The sequence below is a fragment of the Tamandua tetradactyla genome, chromosome 3, assembly GCF_023851605.1.
Source record: "Tamandua tetradactyla isolate mTamTet1 chromosome 3, mTamTet1.pri, whole genome shotgun sequence".
NCBI classification, from domain to species: domain Eukaryota; kingdom Metazoa; phylum Chordata; class Mammalia; order Pilosa; family Myrmecophagidae; genus Tamandua; species Tamandua tetradactyla.
This window is the reverse complement of record NC_135329.1, coordinates 130,474,055-130,491,768: the sequence shown is the minus strand read 5'-3', so window position 1 is coordinate 130,491,768 and position 17,714 is coordinate 130,474,055. Positions and strand designations below refer to the sequence as shown.

Genomic DNA, 17,714 nt, shown 5'->3' with positions numbered 1-17,714 from the left:
CCAGGACACTCACTCAATATTCAGTTCCATCTTATATTTAGGAGTGACAATGGGAATGACCAAGTACACTTATGTGTAAAATAATATTAAAAGGAGGGCTAATTATTTCCCAATATCCCACACCTATTTTAAAGCTGAATTATACAAAAATGGTTGTTAATGAGAGAATGCTGAACAGGTATTTCTACCGTCACATTCTGTACTTATTATGACTAGCTGCTCATATACAAAGTTCTCACTTGTTGGGAAGTCCTAAGATAAAAAACTATTGCTAGATAAATATTTTGAAGAAACAAATTTTTTCCATGCCAATTTCTTTCTTTTTTTTTTTTTTTAAGTGGATCAAGCTGAATTTATTGATATGGGCCCAGTAAGTTGAGATTCTGCGTTCAAAGTTGTTGCTCGAGGGGCTAGAAAGGGCATTTATAGTTTATTTGAATGGTTGACTGAAACATGGGTCAAAAGGTGGCTGACATTATCTAAGGTTGAAAGGCCAGAACTGCTGTGGTATAATGTAGATGAGGGGATCCAGAGGTTTAGAGGATGGGAATGTTAGAGTGTATTTGTCATGGAAGGCCTGCTCACCCACCCCAGGAATGTCCAGAGGACACATATTTCACCAGAACCTTGAGAGATAAATTCATGAGACTAGCTCCATCATCCCTGAAGAGCTCTGTAGTCACCTTTCTCTGTACTTCAGATATTACTATAGGAAGTGCTGCCGTTGAGCTAGAATCCTTAAACACATGGGGATATTTGGATCACAATTTGGCAGAGGCCATGTGGCGACAGTTAATCACCATAGACAAGGTAGGTGTGGCCACCATAATGGACAGCAGACTCAAAGCAGCAATCGAAATATTCTGACTCACCGAGACGTGTGTCATTGGCTAGTAGATATTGGAGTACTGTCACTCAGGAAAGGCCGATGGATCAGGAACACTTCAGTCAGCTGTGAAGTCACACGGCTGGCATCTGCTGGTCCCTTGCTCCTGGGCTCTGTTGCTTTCCGCTTCTGTTCCTGTGGAGGTTCCTTACTTTACTTCTCCAAGGCTAACTTTCTTCTCTTGGCTTCCCTTGGCTTTCTCCAGGTTCTGGGTTTGTATTAGCTAGGGTTCTCTAGAGAAACAGAATCAGCAGGAGATATCTGTAAATATATTTATAAAAATGTCTTACGCAACCATGGGGATGTAGAGTCTAAGGTCTGTAGGCCAGGCTATGAGCTGGCAGCTCTAATCAAGGTTCTTAACGAACTCTCAGGAAAGACTGGCTGGACAATCATGGGGATATGAGTCCAAGGTCTAGGGCAGGCCACAAGCTGACAGCTCCAATGAAGGTCCTCAATGAACTCTCAAGAGAGCTCACTGGCTGAAGCAGGAATAATGATTGTCTCTTCTGGGTCTTCCTTAAAAGCTTTCTGGTCATTAGATTAAGCATCACTCATTGCAGAAGACACTCCCCTTAGCTGATTCCAAATGCAGTCAGCTGTGGATGCTGCCAGCATGGTCATGATTTAAGTCCATGAAATGTCCTTATAGCAACAGACAAACCAGCGCTTGCCCAACTAGACAACTGGGCACCACCACCTGGCCAAGTTGACACATGAACCTGACCATGATAGGGTTTCTTAACATCTCATGGCAGTGTCTGCTGGGCTCCAAGCATCTCCACATATCTGTGTCTCTGTTCTCTGCGCATCTGCATCTGTGTCAGCTCTGCTGTGAAGTTTCTGTCAGTTCTGAAGCTTCTGCCATTTCTCTCATTTCTGTCATTTATCCATTCAAACTTTTAATCTAGAAATATTTCTGACTTTTGGGGGGAAGCTATTTACATTGTACTTTTAAAATACTGGCATAAATATCAGTTTCATTTTTTTTTCTGGATAAAGCTTAAATTTCTCAATGATCTTGATCATGATAGATTTTTTTGAATAAATAACTAATTAAGAAAAAAATATTTCCCTAATTTGCACAGAGTAATTTCTTTGGGGGTTATTTTCATTCAATAGATCACTCTGCAACTATTGTTACCATCGAGAATGAAGATGAGAATAAATTTGTGAGCAGACTGATTAGGGAAAATAATAATATTACCATGAGAATTTGGCTTGGATTATCTCAACATTCTGCCAGTAAGTGATGTACTTGTATGTACAGTGTGCAAAGAGAGTTCTAATTTGGGCTAAATATCAAGTCAGCCTCACTAAAGAATGTCAAGAAGTAGCTAATTCTAATGTTTCTCATTGATGAATAGACTAGATCTTCTAACTGTTCTGGAGGCTTATAAATTCTGAGTGAATAAGTGAGTAACTTATTAATAATGATGGAAATAATTAATAAAATAAAACCAGGTTAAATCAATTAAAATTGTTCTGGAGGCTTATTCCTAAGACTCCAATATCAAGATATCTTTACTCCTATAACAATGTCTGTGTCCCCTGGGTCCCCACAAGGAACCCATGATTACTTCTCCTAAGAGTTCTGGTATCTATCACCCCATGGGTTTATAGCTTATAAGTCTGTATTCAGAAAGTTATCTCATGGTTGTTCCCTTCCCTTTTTGAAAATTTTTGCTCTAAATAAAAATTAAGTCTTAATATTGATTTTTTTCAAACTAGTAAATTTGTACAGTTGTTTCAAAATGAATTTGGGGATGTGAAATTGTAACCCATGTCAAACTCTGAAATATGTTCTATAATTAATTGTGTTGCTGTGCTTTGAAATTTATAGCTTTTTTTTTGTATATATGCTAGTTTTCACAAAAAAAGAAGGAAAAAATGTCAATTGTGATGATAAAAAATTATTTAAGCCCTCTAGCCTCCTATATTCTGGAGCAGCTAGAAGAAAAAATATGAGAGGATTGTATGATAGCCCAGGACAAATTCTGGGATCTGTCCTGTAACTACTTGTTGAAGAGTGCTTTGAAAAGTATTGCTTTTTTAAATTTCTTTGCTTTTAAAAAATTGGAAGAATTCTTCAATAAGGAACAACAGCTGCAGGGTTGAGTGAACTTGAAATTGATAAAGAATCAGGGTGGGCCACAGTGGCTCAGCAGGCAGAGTTCTTGCCTGCCATGCCAGAGACCCAGGCTCAATTCCTGTGCCTGTCCATGCCAAAAAAAAAAAAAAAAAAAAAATCAATTAAGATCACAAACCCTATAAATGAATAAGAAACTTGTCTCACATTTTTTGCAAAGTTAAATTTTGAATAATTGAAATAAATGTAAATTCTAGAATATCACATGCATGTCAAAAAGTGAGTGGATTCAGAGTTGGCCATCTGAATGAATTTTAAATTGTATTTATATTATCTCTACAAGGTGGTGCCTCCTCAGCTGAAAAAAACAAAAATTGGTCATAGGGGTAACCCCCCCAAACCTGCCTTCTCTACTATCACATCTTTAATGATAGGAGTTTTTATTCTGGGGACCGGGTGGGTCTTTGGAAATCCATCCTTCACATAATATATATGTAAGCATTCTGAACTTTAATTAAAATACCTTGTATCAGTGCTGTAATGATAGAAATGTTCTATATCTGCACTGTTCAATATAGTAGTTCCTTGCCATATGTGGCTATTGAGCACTTGAAATGTGAGTAGCACAGCTGAAGGACTGATTTTTAAATTGTTTTCAGTTTTAATGAATTTAATTTTAAATAGCCACGTGTGACTGGTGGCTCTAACGTTGGATAGCACAATTCTAAGTAAATGAGTCATATGAGCCATGTAACTCCTTAACTTAATGATTCAGGGGTAATAATCGCAGTTGCATTCAATTAATTAAATTGTATTTATGTAATTTCTTTCTTTAGATCCGTCTTGGAGTTGGTTGGATGGATCAGTAGTGACATTTGTCAAATGGGAAAATAAAAGTAGGAGTGATGGTGGAAAATGTAGCATTTTGTTAGCTTCAGATGAAACTTGGAAAAAAGTTGAATGTTCACATGGTTATGGAAGAGTTGTCTGCAAAGTTCCTCTGGGTAAGTATGTAGCCTGTCCTTACAGAAATTTTTTGCAGAAAAGGTCAGGAAACACATGTACAATTCGGTTACATGCAGAGTTTTGTGTTTGGTCCAGAAGTATTTAATTCTTAATGTATATCCAAAAATCTTTACTAAGTAATAGAGATACTTTCCCCAGAAAAATAGTCATTTGATTACAAGAGAAAGTAAATGCACAAGATGTCTAGGGCTCCCAGATGAAATTAATCACCAGTCTCAACTTAAGTTTAATTCTTTCCTAAAAAAAATAGAAGCAGACAGAGTATTAGGGAGGCAATTCTTTGGAAATGTTTTTAAGATGTATTTCATTCTGTGGTTGAAAATGTAAAGGATTAAAGGGCTTTTTCTACAGTTGGTTTTCTTCCATTTCCATGAAACTCATGATTAACTTAAAAACAATGCAAGGATGAAACTTCCAGGAGGATGGCACAGTAGGATGCTTCAGGGCTCTTCTCTTCTCCTAAACAGCTAGTGGACAGGGAAGAATTGTGTAAAATAAGTTTTTTGGGCTCCAGAGGCCAGGGGTCACTGTACAGCATCTATGGAAGAGCAAGAGTAAGAGACTGAAAAACTGTGGTAAAGAACTCAGTTGTTTGCTCTGTGCAGTTCCCAGCACCCATCCCCCATTCCTGAAAAAGACATGAAGGATATAAAGAAGACACAGAGTGTCTTCTTTCATAAGAACTTGAAAGCTTGAAAAATAAATGGAAGAATTTATGGAAATGAAAGGCACAACAGAAACAAAATGGAGACATACTACAGCAGAGTTGAAGAGGCAGAAGAAGGGATTAGTGAACTAGAAGGCAGGACATCTGAAATTCTACACACAAAAGAACAGATATGGAAAAGTATGAGCAGGGTCTCAGGGAATTGAATAACAACATGAAGCACATGAATTATGGATGTCCCAGAAGGAGTAGAGAAGGGAAAAGGGGCAAAAAAAAATGGAGAAAATATTCACTGAAAATTCCCCAACTCTTATGAAAGCCATAAAACTACAGGCCCAAGAAGTGCAGCTTATCCTAAACAGAATAGATTCAAACAGACCTATACTAAGACCCTTACTAATTGGATTGTCAAAGGTCAAAGACAGAATTCTGAAAGCAGCAAGAGAAAAGTGATACATCACATGCATGGGAAGTTTACTGAGTGCGAGTGTGGACCTCTCAGCAGAAACCATGGAGGCAAGAAGGCAGTAGGATGATATATTTAAGATGCTGAAAGAGAAAAACTGCCAACCAAGAATTCTATATCTGGCAAAACTGTCCTTCAAAAATGAGGGAGAGTTTAAAATATTCACAGATAAACAGACACTGAGAGAGTTCATGAATAAGAGACCTGCTCTACAAGAAATACCAAAGGGAGCACTACAGGCAGATAGGAAAAGACAGGAGAGAGGTTTGGAGAAAAGTGTAGAAATGAAGATTAGCAGGAAGCCTTACTAATAGGGTTAAAAGAGAGATAAATAAGATATGACAGATAAAATATAAAAGAAAAAAAGGCTGAAAAAAATACAGCCTTTACAGTGATAACATTAAATGTTGACAAGAGTTCTGGGAAGATGGTGGAATAGGATAGATAAGTTCAACCTTGCTCCAAAGAACAGCTAGAGAAAGGATGGGAGGGTGACTAAGATGGTGATTTTTAGGGTGTAAGTGACCTGGAAGAGTCTTCTGCATCACATAGGGCAGCCCTGGTTGCAAAAGCTGAGGAATTGAGAAGTAGAAAACTGGAGACCTTTCGGCTGGTGCAAACAACCTAACATGGAAGCCCAGAGTCCTCAGAAGTGCACAGACAAGGATACAGGGAGAAGGAATTAAGCCAAACCACGTTCCTTGAACGTGCAACCCTCACCAGCTCAGTCCCATAACCTGTGACTCACCCCACACCTCACACACCTGAACTCTATCACACGTACCCCACCCTCCCCACACTCCAAGCCCCCCGACACCTCCAACTGCTTATGTGCATAAGCACTGCATACCTGCCCCAGCCCAACCCATCTCCCATAACATGATGCAGATATAGCCCAGCCTAATGATCAAATTAAAACACCAGAGGAGACACAGACTTCGGAACAACTAATCAAAGATGTTCATGTAACTCTACTAAATAAAATCAATGGGATGGCTAATGACATGATACCATCAAGAAGATGCTAGAAGAGCATAAGGAGGAATAAAGAAAAAATAGAAAAATAGCAGATATCATAGAAATTAAAGATGCAAATAAAAAACATACTAGAGACACACAACAGCAGATTTGAAGAGGCAGAAGAAAGAATAAGCAAACTAGCAGACAGGACAACTGATTTTGAACACTCAAAATAGCAAATAGCAAAAAGATGGAAAAAATTGAATTGGATCTCAAGCAAATGATGGACAAAACAAAGTGCACAAATATAAGAATCATTGGTGTCCCAGAAGAGAAGAGAGGAGTAAAGGGCTAGGAAGATTAGTTGGGGATATAATGGGAGAAAACTTCCCAACTCTTATAAAAGGTATAAATGTGCAAGTCAAAGAAACTCAACGAACTCCAAATAGAATAAATCCAAGTAGGCCTTCCCCAAGACACATACTAATCAGTCTTCAAATGTTGAAGAGAAACAGGAAGTCTGAAAGCAGCAAGAGAAAAACAGTCTAGTACAAACAAGGGTAAACACATAAGACTGAAGTTCAGACTACTCAACTGGCACTGTGGAGGTGAGAAGGCAGTGGTATGATATATTTAAGATCCTGAAAGAGAAAGAATTCCAGCTAAAGAATTCTGTATCCAGCCAAATTGTCCTTAAAAACTGAGGGAGAGATTAAAATTTTCACAAACAATACCTGAAATAATTTGTCAACAAGAGACTGGCTGTTCTAGTTTGCTAGCTGCCAGAATGCAATATACCAGAAACAGAATGGCTTTTTAAAAAGGGGAATTTAATAAGTTGCTAGTTTACAGTTCTAAGGCTGAGAAAATGTCCCAATCAGAACAAGTCAATAGAAATGTCCAATCAAAGGCATCCAGGGAAAGATACCTTGGTTCAAGAAGGCCGATGAAGTTCAGGGTTTCTCTCTCAATGAGAAGGCACATGGTGAACACAGTCACAGTTTCTCTCTCAACTAGAAGGGTACATGGTGAGCATGGCATCATCTTCTAGCTTTCTCTCCTGGCTTCTTATTTCATGAAGCTCCCCGGGAGGCGTTTTCCTTCTTCATCTCCAAAGGTCACTGTCTGTGGACTCTCTGCTTTGTGGTGCTGCAGCATTCTCTATTCTCTCCAAATCTCTTCTTTCTCCAAAATGTTTCCTCTTTTATAGGACTTCAAAAACTAATCAAGACTCACCCAAATGGATGGAGACATGCCTCCAGCTAATCCAGCTTAACTGCCACTCTTGATTAAATCTCATCTCCACGGAGATTATCTAATTACATTTTCAAATGCACAGTGCTGAATAGGGATTAGAAGAAGCAGGTGCCTTTACAAAATGGGATTAGGATTAAAACATGGCTTTTCTAGGGTACATACATCATTTCAAACCAGCACACTGGCCCTACAAGAAATATTAAAGGGAGTTCTGCCAGTTGAATAAAAAGACAAGAGAGAGAGGTCTGGAGGAGGGCACAGAATTGAAGAGTACCAGTAAGGGTAACTTAAAGGATAAAAAGAGAAAGAGGGAAAAGAATATTTAGATCTGACAAATAAAATCCAAATATAAGATGGTGATTCAAGAACGTTTTTTTCAGTAATAACTTTGAATGTTAACAGACTAAATTTACCAGTTAAAAGATACAGATTGGCAGAATGGATTAAAAGATATAATCCAGCTAGATGCTGCTTGCAAGAGACTCATCTTAGACACAAGGATACAAATAGATTGAAAGTGAAAAGATGGAAAAAGATGTTCCACACAAGTTGTAATCAAAAGAAAGCAGGAGTAGCTATACTAATATCAGATAAAATAGACTTTAAATGTAAAGACATCATAAAAGACAAAGGACACTGTATATGAATAAAAGGGACAATTCACCAAGAAGAAATAACAATCATAAATGTTTATGCTGCCGGTCAAGGGGACGTTGGCAAAACTAAGGGAGCGATAGGTGTTCCAAAAATAATAGTAGAATACTTCAGTACACCACTCTTCTCTATAGATAGAACAACCAGACAGAAGATTAACAAGGAAATAGAGAAGTTAAACAACTTGATAAATGAATTAGACATAACAGACATATATAGGTCATTACACCTCAGAACACCTGTTCTCTAAAGCTCATGGAACATTCTCCAGGATAGATCAAATGCTGGGGCAAAAGAAAAGGTCTTGATAAATTTAAAAACACGGAAATTATTGAAAGCACTTTCTCTGATTACAATGGAATGAAGCTGGAAATCAATAAGCACCAAAGAATGAGAAGTTTCACAAATATGTGGAGATTACATACTCTGAAGAAATCAGTAGCTATCTGGAGACGAATGAAAATGAAAATACAACATATTTGAACTTATGGAATGCTGCAAAGGCTGTGCTGAGAGGGAAGGCTATTGCCCTAAATACCTATATTAATAAATAAGAAAGAGCAAAAATTGAGGACTTAACTGCTCACCTGGAGGAACCTGAGAAAGAGCAGCAAACTAATCTGAAAGTAAGTAGAAAAAGAGAAATATCAAAGATTAAAGCAGCGTTAAATGAATGGGAGAACAAAAGCACAATAGAAAGAATCAATAAAACCAAAAGTTGGTTGTTTGAGAAAATCAATTAAGTTGATGGGCCACTAGCAAGACTGGCAAAGAAAAAAGGGAGAGAGGATGCAAATAAACAAAATCAGAAATGAGAAGGGATGCATTACCACAGACCCTGGAGAAAAAAAGAAATCATAAGACAATACTATGAACAATTATATGCCAACAAACTAGACAACTTATATGAAATGAACAAACTCCTGAAAACACACAAGCAAGCCACACTGACTCAGGAAGAAATAGAAGATCTCAACAAACCAGACACAAGTAAAGAGGTTCAATCATTCATCAAAAATCTTCCTACAAAGAAAAGCCCAGGGCCAAATGGCTTCACAGGGAAATTTTATAAAACACTCTGAAAAGAACTAAAACCAGTCCTACTCAAACTTTTTCAAAAGATTGAGACAAAAAGAACACTGCCTAACTCATTTTATGAAACTAACATCATTTTAATACCAAAACCGGGTGAAGATGTTACAAGAAAGGAAAACTATCGGCCAATCTCCCTGATGAACACAGATGCCAACATTCTCAACAAAATACTAGCTAATCAAATCCAACAACACATTAAAACAATTATACTTTGTGATGAAGTGGGTTTTATACAAGGAATTGAAGCATGGTTCAACGCAAGAAAACCAATTAATTTAATAAAGCATATTAAGAGATTAAAAAGGAAAAATCACATGATCATCTCAATTGATGCTGAAAAAGCATTAGACAAAATTTAACATCTTTTTTTGATAAAAACACTTCAAAAGATAGGAATCAAAGGTAACTTCCTCAAAATGATAAAGGGTATGGGTTACAATTCCACAATTTTATGATTTTACTTCTAGCTGGTCTAAGATACTGGAGATGAAAAGAAATATCAATATAATGATTTTGTAATCATATTCATTTGTTAAACTCTACTTTCTCTATATAACTCCACCATCACCTTTAATCTTTCTATCTCATTCTTTAGGGATATTTGGGCGATGGTCATTCTAACTTTTTCATTTTGGAAGGGGCTGTCAGTAATATGGGGTAGGGAGATGCAACTAGCTGATTTCTGGAGAGGCTGGGCCCTCTAGGTTTCAAGACTTATCAGGTCTCAGGGCCCATCTGGATGTTGTAGGTTTCTGGAAAGTTATCCTAGTGCATGGAACCTTTGGAGAATCTTATATATTGCTCTAGATGTTCTTTAGGATTGGCTGGAATGGTTTTGGTTGGGATTTGGCAAGTGTTTTTAACATATCTATGCTATGATAGGTAGCAATGTCTAACTGAAGCTTGCGTTAAGAGTGGCCTCCAGAGTAGCCTCTCAACTCTATTTGAACTCTCTCAGCCACCGATACTTTATTAGTTATACTTTTTTTTCCCCTTTTTGGTCAGGATGGAATTGTTGATCCCACGGAGCCAGGAATTCACCTATGGCAGTCATCTCCTACACCTCCAGGGAGACTTTCACCCCTAGATGCCATGTGCTATGTGGGGTGGGGGGGTAATGATTTCACTTACACATACCAAACTCTGAAATCTGTTCTACAACTAATTGTTGTGCTGTTCTTTGAAATTTATTGCTTTTTGTGTATATGTTATTTTTTACAAAAAAGAAAAAAAATCAATTGTGATAATAAAAAATATTTATTTATTCCTTCTAGCCTCCTATATTCTGGAGCAGCTAGAAGGGAAAATCTGAGCTGATGGTATGGTAGCCCATGACAAACTCGGGGATCTATCCTATAACTACTCGTTATAGAGTGCTATGCGCTTTGAAAACTATTGCTTTTTTTCTTTGCTTTGTATAGATGTTATATTATACAATGAAAAAGTTAAACTATAAAACAATGTTAATGTATTAAACTCCCTGGTCAAAAGACATAGATTGGCATAATGGATAAAAGAACAAGGATCCATCTACATGCTGTCTACACTACAAGAAACTCAACTAATACCCAAGAACAAAAACTGGTTGAAAGTAAAAGGTTGGAAAAAGATATTGCATGCAAACAACAATCAGAACAGAGTGAGGATAGCTATGCTAATATTGGACAAAATAGACTTCAAATGTAACACAATTAAAAGGGACAAAGAAAGACACTGTGTACTAATAAAAGGGACAGAAAGACACATGACAATCATATATATCTGTACACCAATCCAGACTGCCCCAAAACACATAAGGCAAACACTGTCAACACTGAAGGGAGAAGCAGACACTTCTACATGGTAATTGGAAATTGCAATACCCCACACTCATAAATGAATAAAATATCTATAGACAGAGGATCAATAAAGAAACAGAGATCTTGCATATTATGATTAAAAAACCAGACTTAAACATTTACAGAACATTGCACCCAACAACAGCAGGATACATCTTCTTCTCAAGTGCTTATGGATCATTCTCCAGGGTAGACCAAGTGTTGGAACACAAGGCAAGTCTCAGTAAATTTAAGAATATTGAAATTATATAAAACACTTCGTTGAATTATAATGGAATGAAATTGGAAAAAATAACAGGCAGAGGACCAGAAAATTCACAAATATTTGGAGGCTAAACAACACACTGTTAATCAACCAATGGGTCAAGGAAGAAATTGCAAGAGAAATCAGTAAATATCTCGAGACAAATGAAAATGAAAACAGAACATATCAAAATTTATAGGTTTCAGCAAAGGCAGTGGTAATAGGGAAATTTATTGCCGTAAATGCCTACTTAAAAAAAAAAAAAGATGAAAGAGCAAAAATCTAGGAATTAACTGTTCATTTGGAAGAACTAGAGAAAGAACAGAAAACGTATCCCAAAGCAAAAAAAGGAAAGAAATAACAAACATTAGGGCAGAAATAAATGAGATTGAGAACATGAAGACAATAGAAAGAATCAATAAAACCAGAAGTTGGTTCTTTCAGAAAATCAATAAAATAAGTGGACCCTTAGCTAGACTGACAAAGAAACAAGGAGAGAGGTTGAAAAATAAATAAAATCAGCAGTTGGAGGGAGTATATAACTGACCCCGTAGAAATAAAGGTGGTAATGAAAAGAGGGTATGATGAACAACTATATGGTAACAAACTAGACAACGTGGACAACATTGACAACTTCCTAGGTAAACATGAACAACCAACTTTGTCTTAGGAAGAAATAGAAGAACTCAATAAACCACTCACAAGTAAAGAGATTGAATCTGTCTTCGAAAACTTCCAAAAAACAAAGTCCAGGACAGATGGTTTTAGATGTGAATTCTACAAATATTCAAGAAAGAATTAGTATCAATCCTGCTCAAACTCCTCAAGAAAACAGAAGAGGAGGGAAAGCTACCTAACTTATTCTATGAAGTCATCAGCATGCTAATACCAAAGCCAGGGAAAGATGCTACAAGAAAAGAAAATTACAGACCAGTCTGTTTAATGCATATGGATGCAAAAATCCTCAACTAAATACTTGCAAATTGAACCCAACAGTACATTAAAAGAATTATATACCATGATCAAGTGGGTTTTATCCCAGGTGTGCAAGGCTGGTTCAATACAAGAAAATCAATTAATGTAATACACCACATCAGTAAGTTAAAGAGAAAAAAATCACATGATCATCTCAATTGATGCAGAAAATCAATTTGACAAAATTTATCATCCTTTCATGATGAAAACACTTCAAAGAATAGGAGTAGAAGGGAACTTGTTCAACATGATAAAGGGAATATATGAAAAACCCACAGCTACTCTCATACTCAGTAGGGAAAGACTGAAAACTTTCTCACCAAGAATCCGGAACAAGACAAAGATGTTCATTGTCAACACTGTTATTCAACATCCTGCTGGAAGTTCTAGCCAAAGCAGTTAGGAAAGAAAAAGAAATAAAAGACATCCAAATTGGAATGGAAGAAGTAAAACTTTCACTGTTTGGAGATGAGTCCTGTATTTAGAAAATCCTGAAAAATCTACTTGTGCTGGTTTGAAATGATGTATGTACCCTAGAAAAGCCATGTTTTAATCCTAATCCCACTTTGTAAAGACAGCCATTTATTCTAATCCCTATTCAGTACTGTATGTTTGAAACTGTAATTAGATAATCTCCCTGGAGATGTGATTTAATCAAGAGTGGTTGTTAAAATGGATTAGGTAGAGGCATGTCTCCACCCATTTGGGTGGGTCTTGATTAATTTCTGAAGTCCTATAAAAGAGGAAACATTTTGGAGAACGAGAGATTCAGAGAGAGCAGAGCAGAATGACAGAGCCACAAGAAGCAGAGTCCACTGGCCAGCGACCTTTGGAAATGAAGAAGAAAAATGCCTCCCGGGGAGCTTCATGAAACAGGAAGCCAGGAGAGGAAGCTAGCGGATGATGCCATGTTTGCCATATGCCCTTCCATTTGAAAGAGAAACCCTGAACTTCATCGGCCTTCTTGAACCAAGGTATCTTTCCCTGGATACCTTTGATGGGACATTTCTATAGACTTGCTTTAATTGGGACATTTTCTCAGCCTTAGAACTGTAAACTAGCAATTACTAAATTCCTCTTTTTAAAACCCGTTGTATTTTTGGTATATTGCATTCTGGCAACTAGCAAACTAGAACACTACTAGAGCTAATAAACGAGTACAGCAAAGTGGCAGGATACAAGATCAAAATGCAAATACCAGTTGTGTTTCTATATCCCAGCAATGAACAATCTGAGGAGGTAATCAAGAAAAAACTTCCATTTACAGTAGCAACCAAAAGAATAAAATATTTAGGAATAAATTTAACCAAGAAAACTACAACACTTTGCTTAAACAAATCAAGAAAGACCTAAATAAATGGAAGGACACAATGTGATCAGGGATTGGAAAACTAAATATAAATATAGTTAAGATGTCTAGTCTACCCAAATTGATTTATAGATTCAATGCAATATGAATTAAAATCCCAACAACTTATTTTACAGAAATAGTAAAACCAATAATTAATTTAGAAGAGTTGGGTACCCCGAATATCTCAAAACATCTTGAGAAAGAAACATGAAGTGGGAAGTCTCGCATTACTTGTCTTTAAAGCATATTACAAAGCTACAGTGGTCAAACAGCATGGTACTGGCATACAGGTAGGTATACTGACCAGTGGAATTGAATTGAGTGTTCAGAGGTGGACTCTCACATCTACAGCCAATTGATCTTTGACAAGGTGGTCAAGTCAACTGAACTGGAAGAGAGCAACCTCTTCAACAAATGGTGCTTGGAGAACTGCATATCCATATACAAAAGACTGAAAGAGGACCCCATCTCACATTATACAAAAATTAACTCAAAATGGATCAAAGATCTAAATATTAGCGCTAAGACCATAATATGTTTATAAGAAAATGTAGGGAAATATCCTAAAGTTCTTATAATAGTATTGATTTCTTTGACCTGACATCCAAAGCACAAACAATAAACACTTTTGTGTATCAGAGAACTTTGTTAGGAAAGTGAAAAGGCAGCCTATGCAATAGGAGACAATATTTGGGAACCACATTTCAGAATATGTAAAGGATCTCTTTAAAAATGGGCAAAAGATATGGAAAGATACTTTTCCGAAGAAGAAATACAAATGGCTCAAAAACATATGAAAAGATGACAAGGTCTTTGGCTATTAGGGAAATGCAAATCAAAACTGCAATGAGATATCATCTCATACCTACTAGAATGGCGATTATCAAAAAACAGAAAATGACCAGTACTGGAGAGGATGTGGAGAATGAGGCACACCTATCCGCTATTGGTGGGAATGTAGAATGGTGCAACCACTCTCAAAGGCAATTTGGTGGTTCCTCACAAAGCTAGTTATAGAATTGCCATATGATCCAGCAATCCCATTACTATGTATATATTTGGAGGAAATGAAGGCAAGGACACAAATGGACATTTGCACACTGATGTTTAAGGCATCTTTATTCATGATTACCAAGAGGTGGAAAGAGCCCAAATGTCCATCAAAGGACAAGTGGCTAAACAAACAGTGCTATATACATATGATGGAATATTATGCAGCAGTAAGACAGAATAAGCATGTAACAACATGAATGAACCTTGAGGAAATTATACTGAGTGAAATTAGCCAGAAACAAATGAACAAATACTGGAATGTCTCACTAATATGAGCTAACGTTAATGAGTGAACTTTGAGAGTTAAAGTTGAGAACACAGGTTATCAGGAGATAGAAAGACGGTAGAAATTGGGCATTTTATGCTGAAGAAGTACAGAATGTTCAACAGGATTGAATGTAAAGACCCAGAGATGGATAGCACAATACTACCTGGTGGTAGCACAGTATTGTAAGTACACTGAGTGAAACTGGAGTGTGATTATCATTGAGGAAGGACAACTGGGGGCATGTATGACACCAAAACAAAAGAGAGGATAATGACTGGGATGATATGACTTAGTGATACCTAGAGTGAACAATGATGGTGATTAAATGTACAAATATAAGAACGTTTTTGCATGAGGGAGGATTAATGAATATCAGCATTGCAAGGTGTTAAAAATGGCATGGTTATACAGGAAAAAATATAATTAATGTACACTTGGGCCTATAATTAACAGTAACATTTTAATATGCTTCCACTGACTGTAACGAAGGCAGTATGCCAAAGCTAAATGTTATTGAACAGGGGACATGGGAGAGGGATATCTTTGTGGAAGAAATGGAAATGTCCTCATACAGATTGTGGTAAAGCATGGCTATGTGATTATACTGGGAACCATTGATTTTTTACTTAGGTTGAATTGTATGATATGTGAATAAAACTGTTTATAAATGAAAAGAGAGATACAAGTGATGGAGAAAATGTGGAGAGAGAGATGTACCTATTCACCGTTGGTAGGGAAGTAGAGAGCTGCAGTCCCTCTGGAGGGCAGTGTGGTGGTTACACAGGAGTTTAAGGATGGGGTTGCCATATAATCCTGCAACCCCTTAGTTAGGTGTATACTTGAAGGAACTAAGAGAGGGGACAGGAATGGACAATTTGCACACTGGCATTTATGGTGGCAATATTTGAGATTTGCAATGGATGGAGGTGACCTAAGGGTACAATTGACTGAAGAATGGAAGAGGGAACTGTCGTATACACACAATGGACTACTGAGCAGCTGCAAGAAGGAATGAAGTTGTGAGGCATGCAACTAGGTGAATGAACCTTGAAGACAGTATGTTAAATGAAATAAGCCAGAAATGTGAAGATAAATATTATTACATCTCACTCGTATGGATTAACTATAATGTGCAAACTCTGAGAATTGAAGTTGAGATCATAGGTTATCAGGTGAAGGCCTATTGTAAAGATTCCTAGATTGTAAGCTCTTACAGCAGTCAAGTATATTCTGGAGTTGTAACTGTTATTTCTAAATTCTGAGATGCTGAACTCTCTATATATAACATGGTTATATACGGTTCCTGGAACTTTGGATATCTGTGTAACACCTGAGACTCAGAGCTAGAGTTCTGCTGCTGTGAAAGTCAGCATTACCCCATACAGCAACTGTTAAAAATACTGAAAAAAAAGTGATCAGACTTCAATTAGAGATATGAATGAAGCTACTCTGGGTAGGGCTAAGGTAAAGAAGACTAAAGGGTAAAGGAAGATATTGACTATATTTTAAAACTTCAACCTTTGTGTGAGACAAAAGGAAGAGATTTTTAGTTGGTGCAAAATTTATATTTCTGTTAGCTTTCTACCCAATCTAACTTTATGGTCATCTTATTCTAACACCATAATTGCATGGAACCTCGAATGCAAGGTTTGTACAGGTTGTTGTGATGCCCTTATACATCCCAGAGTAGTCTGGTCAGAAGATTAAAAAGTATTTGCAAAGCCTCCTTGAGGGGCTGATGGAAAAGGTGAAAATAATAAACATCCCCACCTGGGGACCTGTTGTTCTTGCAGTCATTGGGGACTGCCAATTTGATGGGCTGGGCCCTCAATCTTGGGGCTTGTCCTTATGAAACTTTTTCCTGCAAAGGAGAAGATAAATCTGCTTTTAATTATGTATAAGGGTCACCCCCAGAAAACCTCTTTTGTTGCTCAGATGTGGCCTCTCTCTCCAAGCCAGCTCCACAGGTAATTTAGCTGCCCTCCCCACTACACGGGACCTGGCTCCCAGAGTTGTAACTCTCCTTGTCAACATGGATGAGCCTGGCCCTGGCATTGTGAGCATGAGAAAGACTTCTTGACCAAAAGGGGGAAGAGAAATGAAATAAAGTTTCAGTGGCTGAGAGATTTCAGATAAGAGCCGAGAAGTCATTCTGGAGGTTATTCTTATGCAATGTATACATATCCCTTTCAGATTTTGGTGTATTTGAGTAGGTAGATGGAAATACCTGAAACTGTTAAACTATAATCCAGTAGCCTTGACTCTTGAAGATGATTGAATAACTATAGAGCTTTTAAAGTGTAACCGTGTGATTGTGAAAACTTTGTGGCTGACGCTTCCTTTCTCCAGCATACGGACAGATGACTGAGAAAAAAAAAGACAAAAAATAAATAAATAATAGAGAGGAAAGGGGGCTATAGGATGTTTTGGGTGTTCTTTTCCACTTTTATTTTTATTGTTTGAGTAATGAAAATGTTCAAAAATCTATTGTGATAATGAATGCACAGCTATATGATGACACTGTGAACCACTGATTGTACAATTTGAATGATTATATGGTATGTAAATATATAATATATCTAAATAATACTGCATTAAAAAAAAGAAGTCTAGGAAAAAGGATAATCTTCTTCAAAAGAATGAACAATTCAAAGCTTGCTCAAAACCTACCTGTAAAGTACCAGTGCTTCCCTTGCCAACCATCTTGCCTCCGGTTAATAAGGTACATTGGGACACTGCAGAAGTGGTACCAACATTTTAAATTGAGTACCTATGGCCAGAAAATAGAGGCTTATCTGAGGCTCCAGTAACATGCTTACCCTGAGTATGCACAGGATATTCCTGACACACCATAGGACAAAATGCAGTCATTCGAAGAAATTCAA

General features: G+C 37.1%; 1 protein-coding gene across 3 annotated transcripts in view; it reads left to right on the top strand.

Annotated features, from left to right (window-relative positions):
* The window catches only part of LY75 (lymphocyte antigen 75), a 212,563-nt gene that overhangs the window by 120,833 nt on the left and 74,016 nt on the right, over window positions 1-17,714 (top strand). For all 3 annotated transcript variants that reach the window (XM_077153968.1, XM_077153967.1, XM_077153966.1), the window contains 2 exons: window positions 2,009-2,131; window positions 3,812-3,979. In XM_077153968.1, coding sequence (XP_077010083.1) covers window positions 2,009-2,131; window positions 3,812-3,979 — 291 coding nt within the window. The remainder of the gene's footprint in view (window positions 1-2,008; window positions 2,132-3,811; window positions 3,980-17,714) is intronic.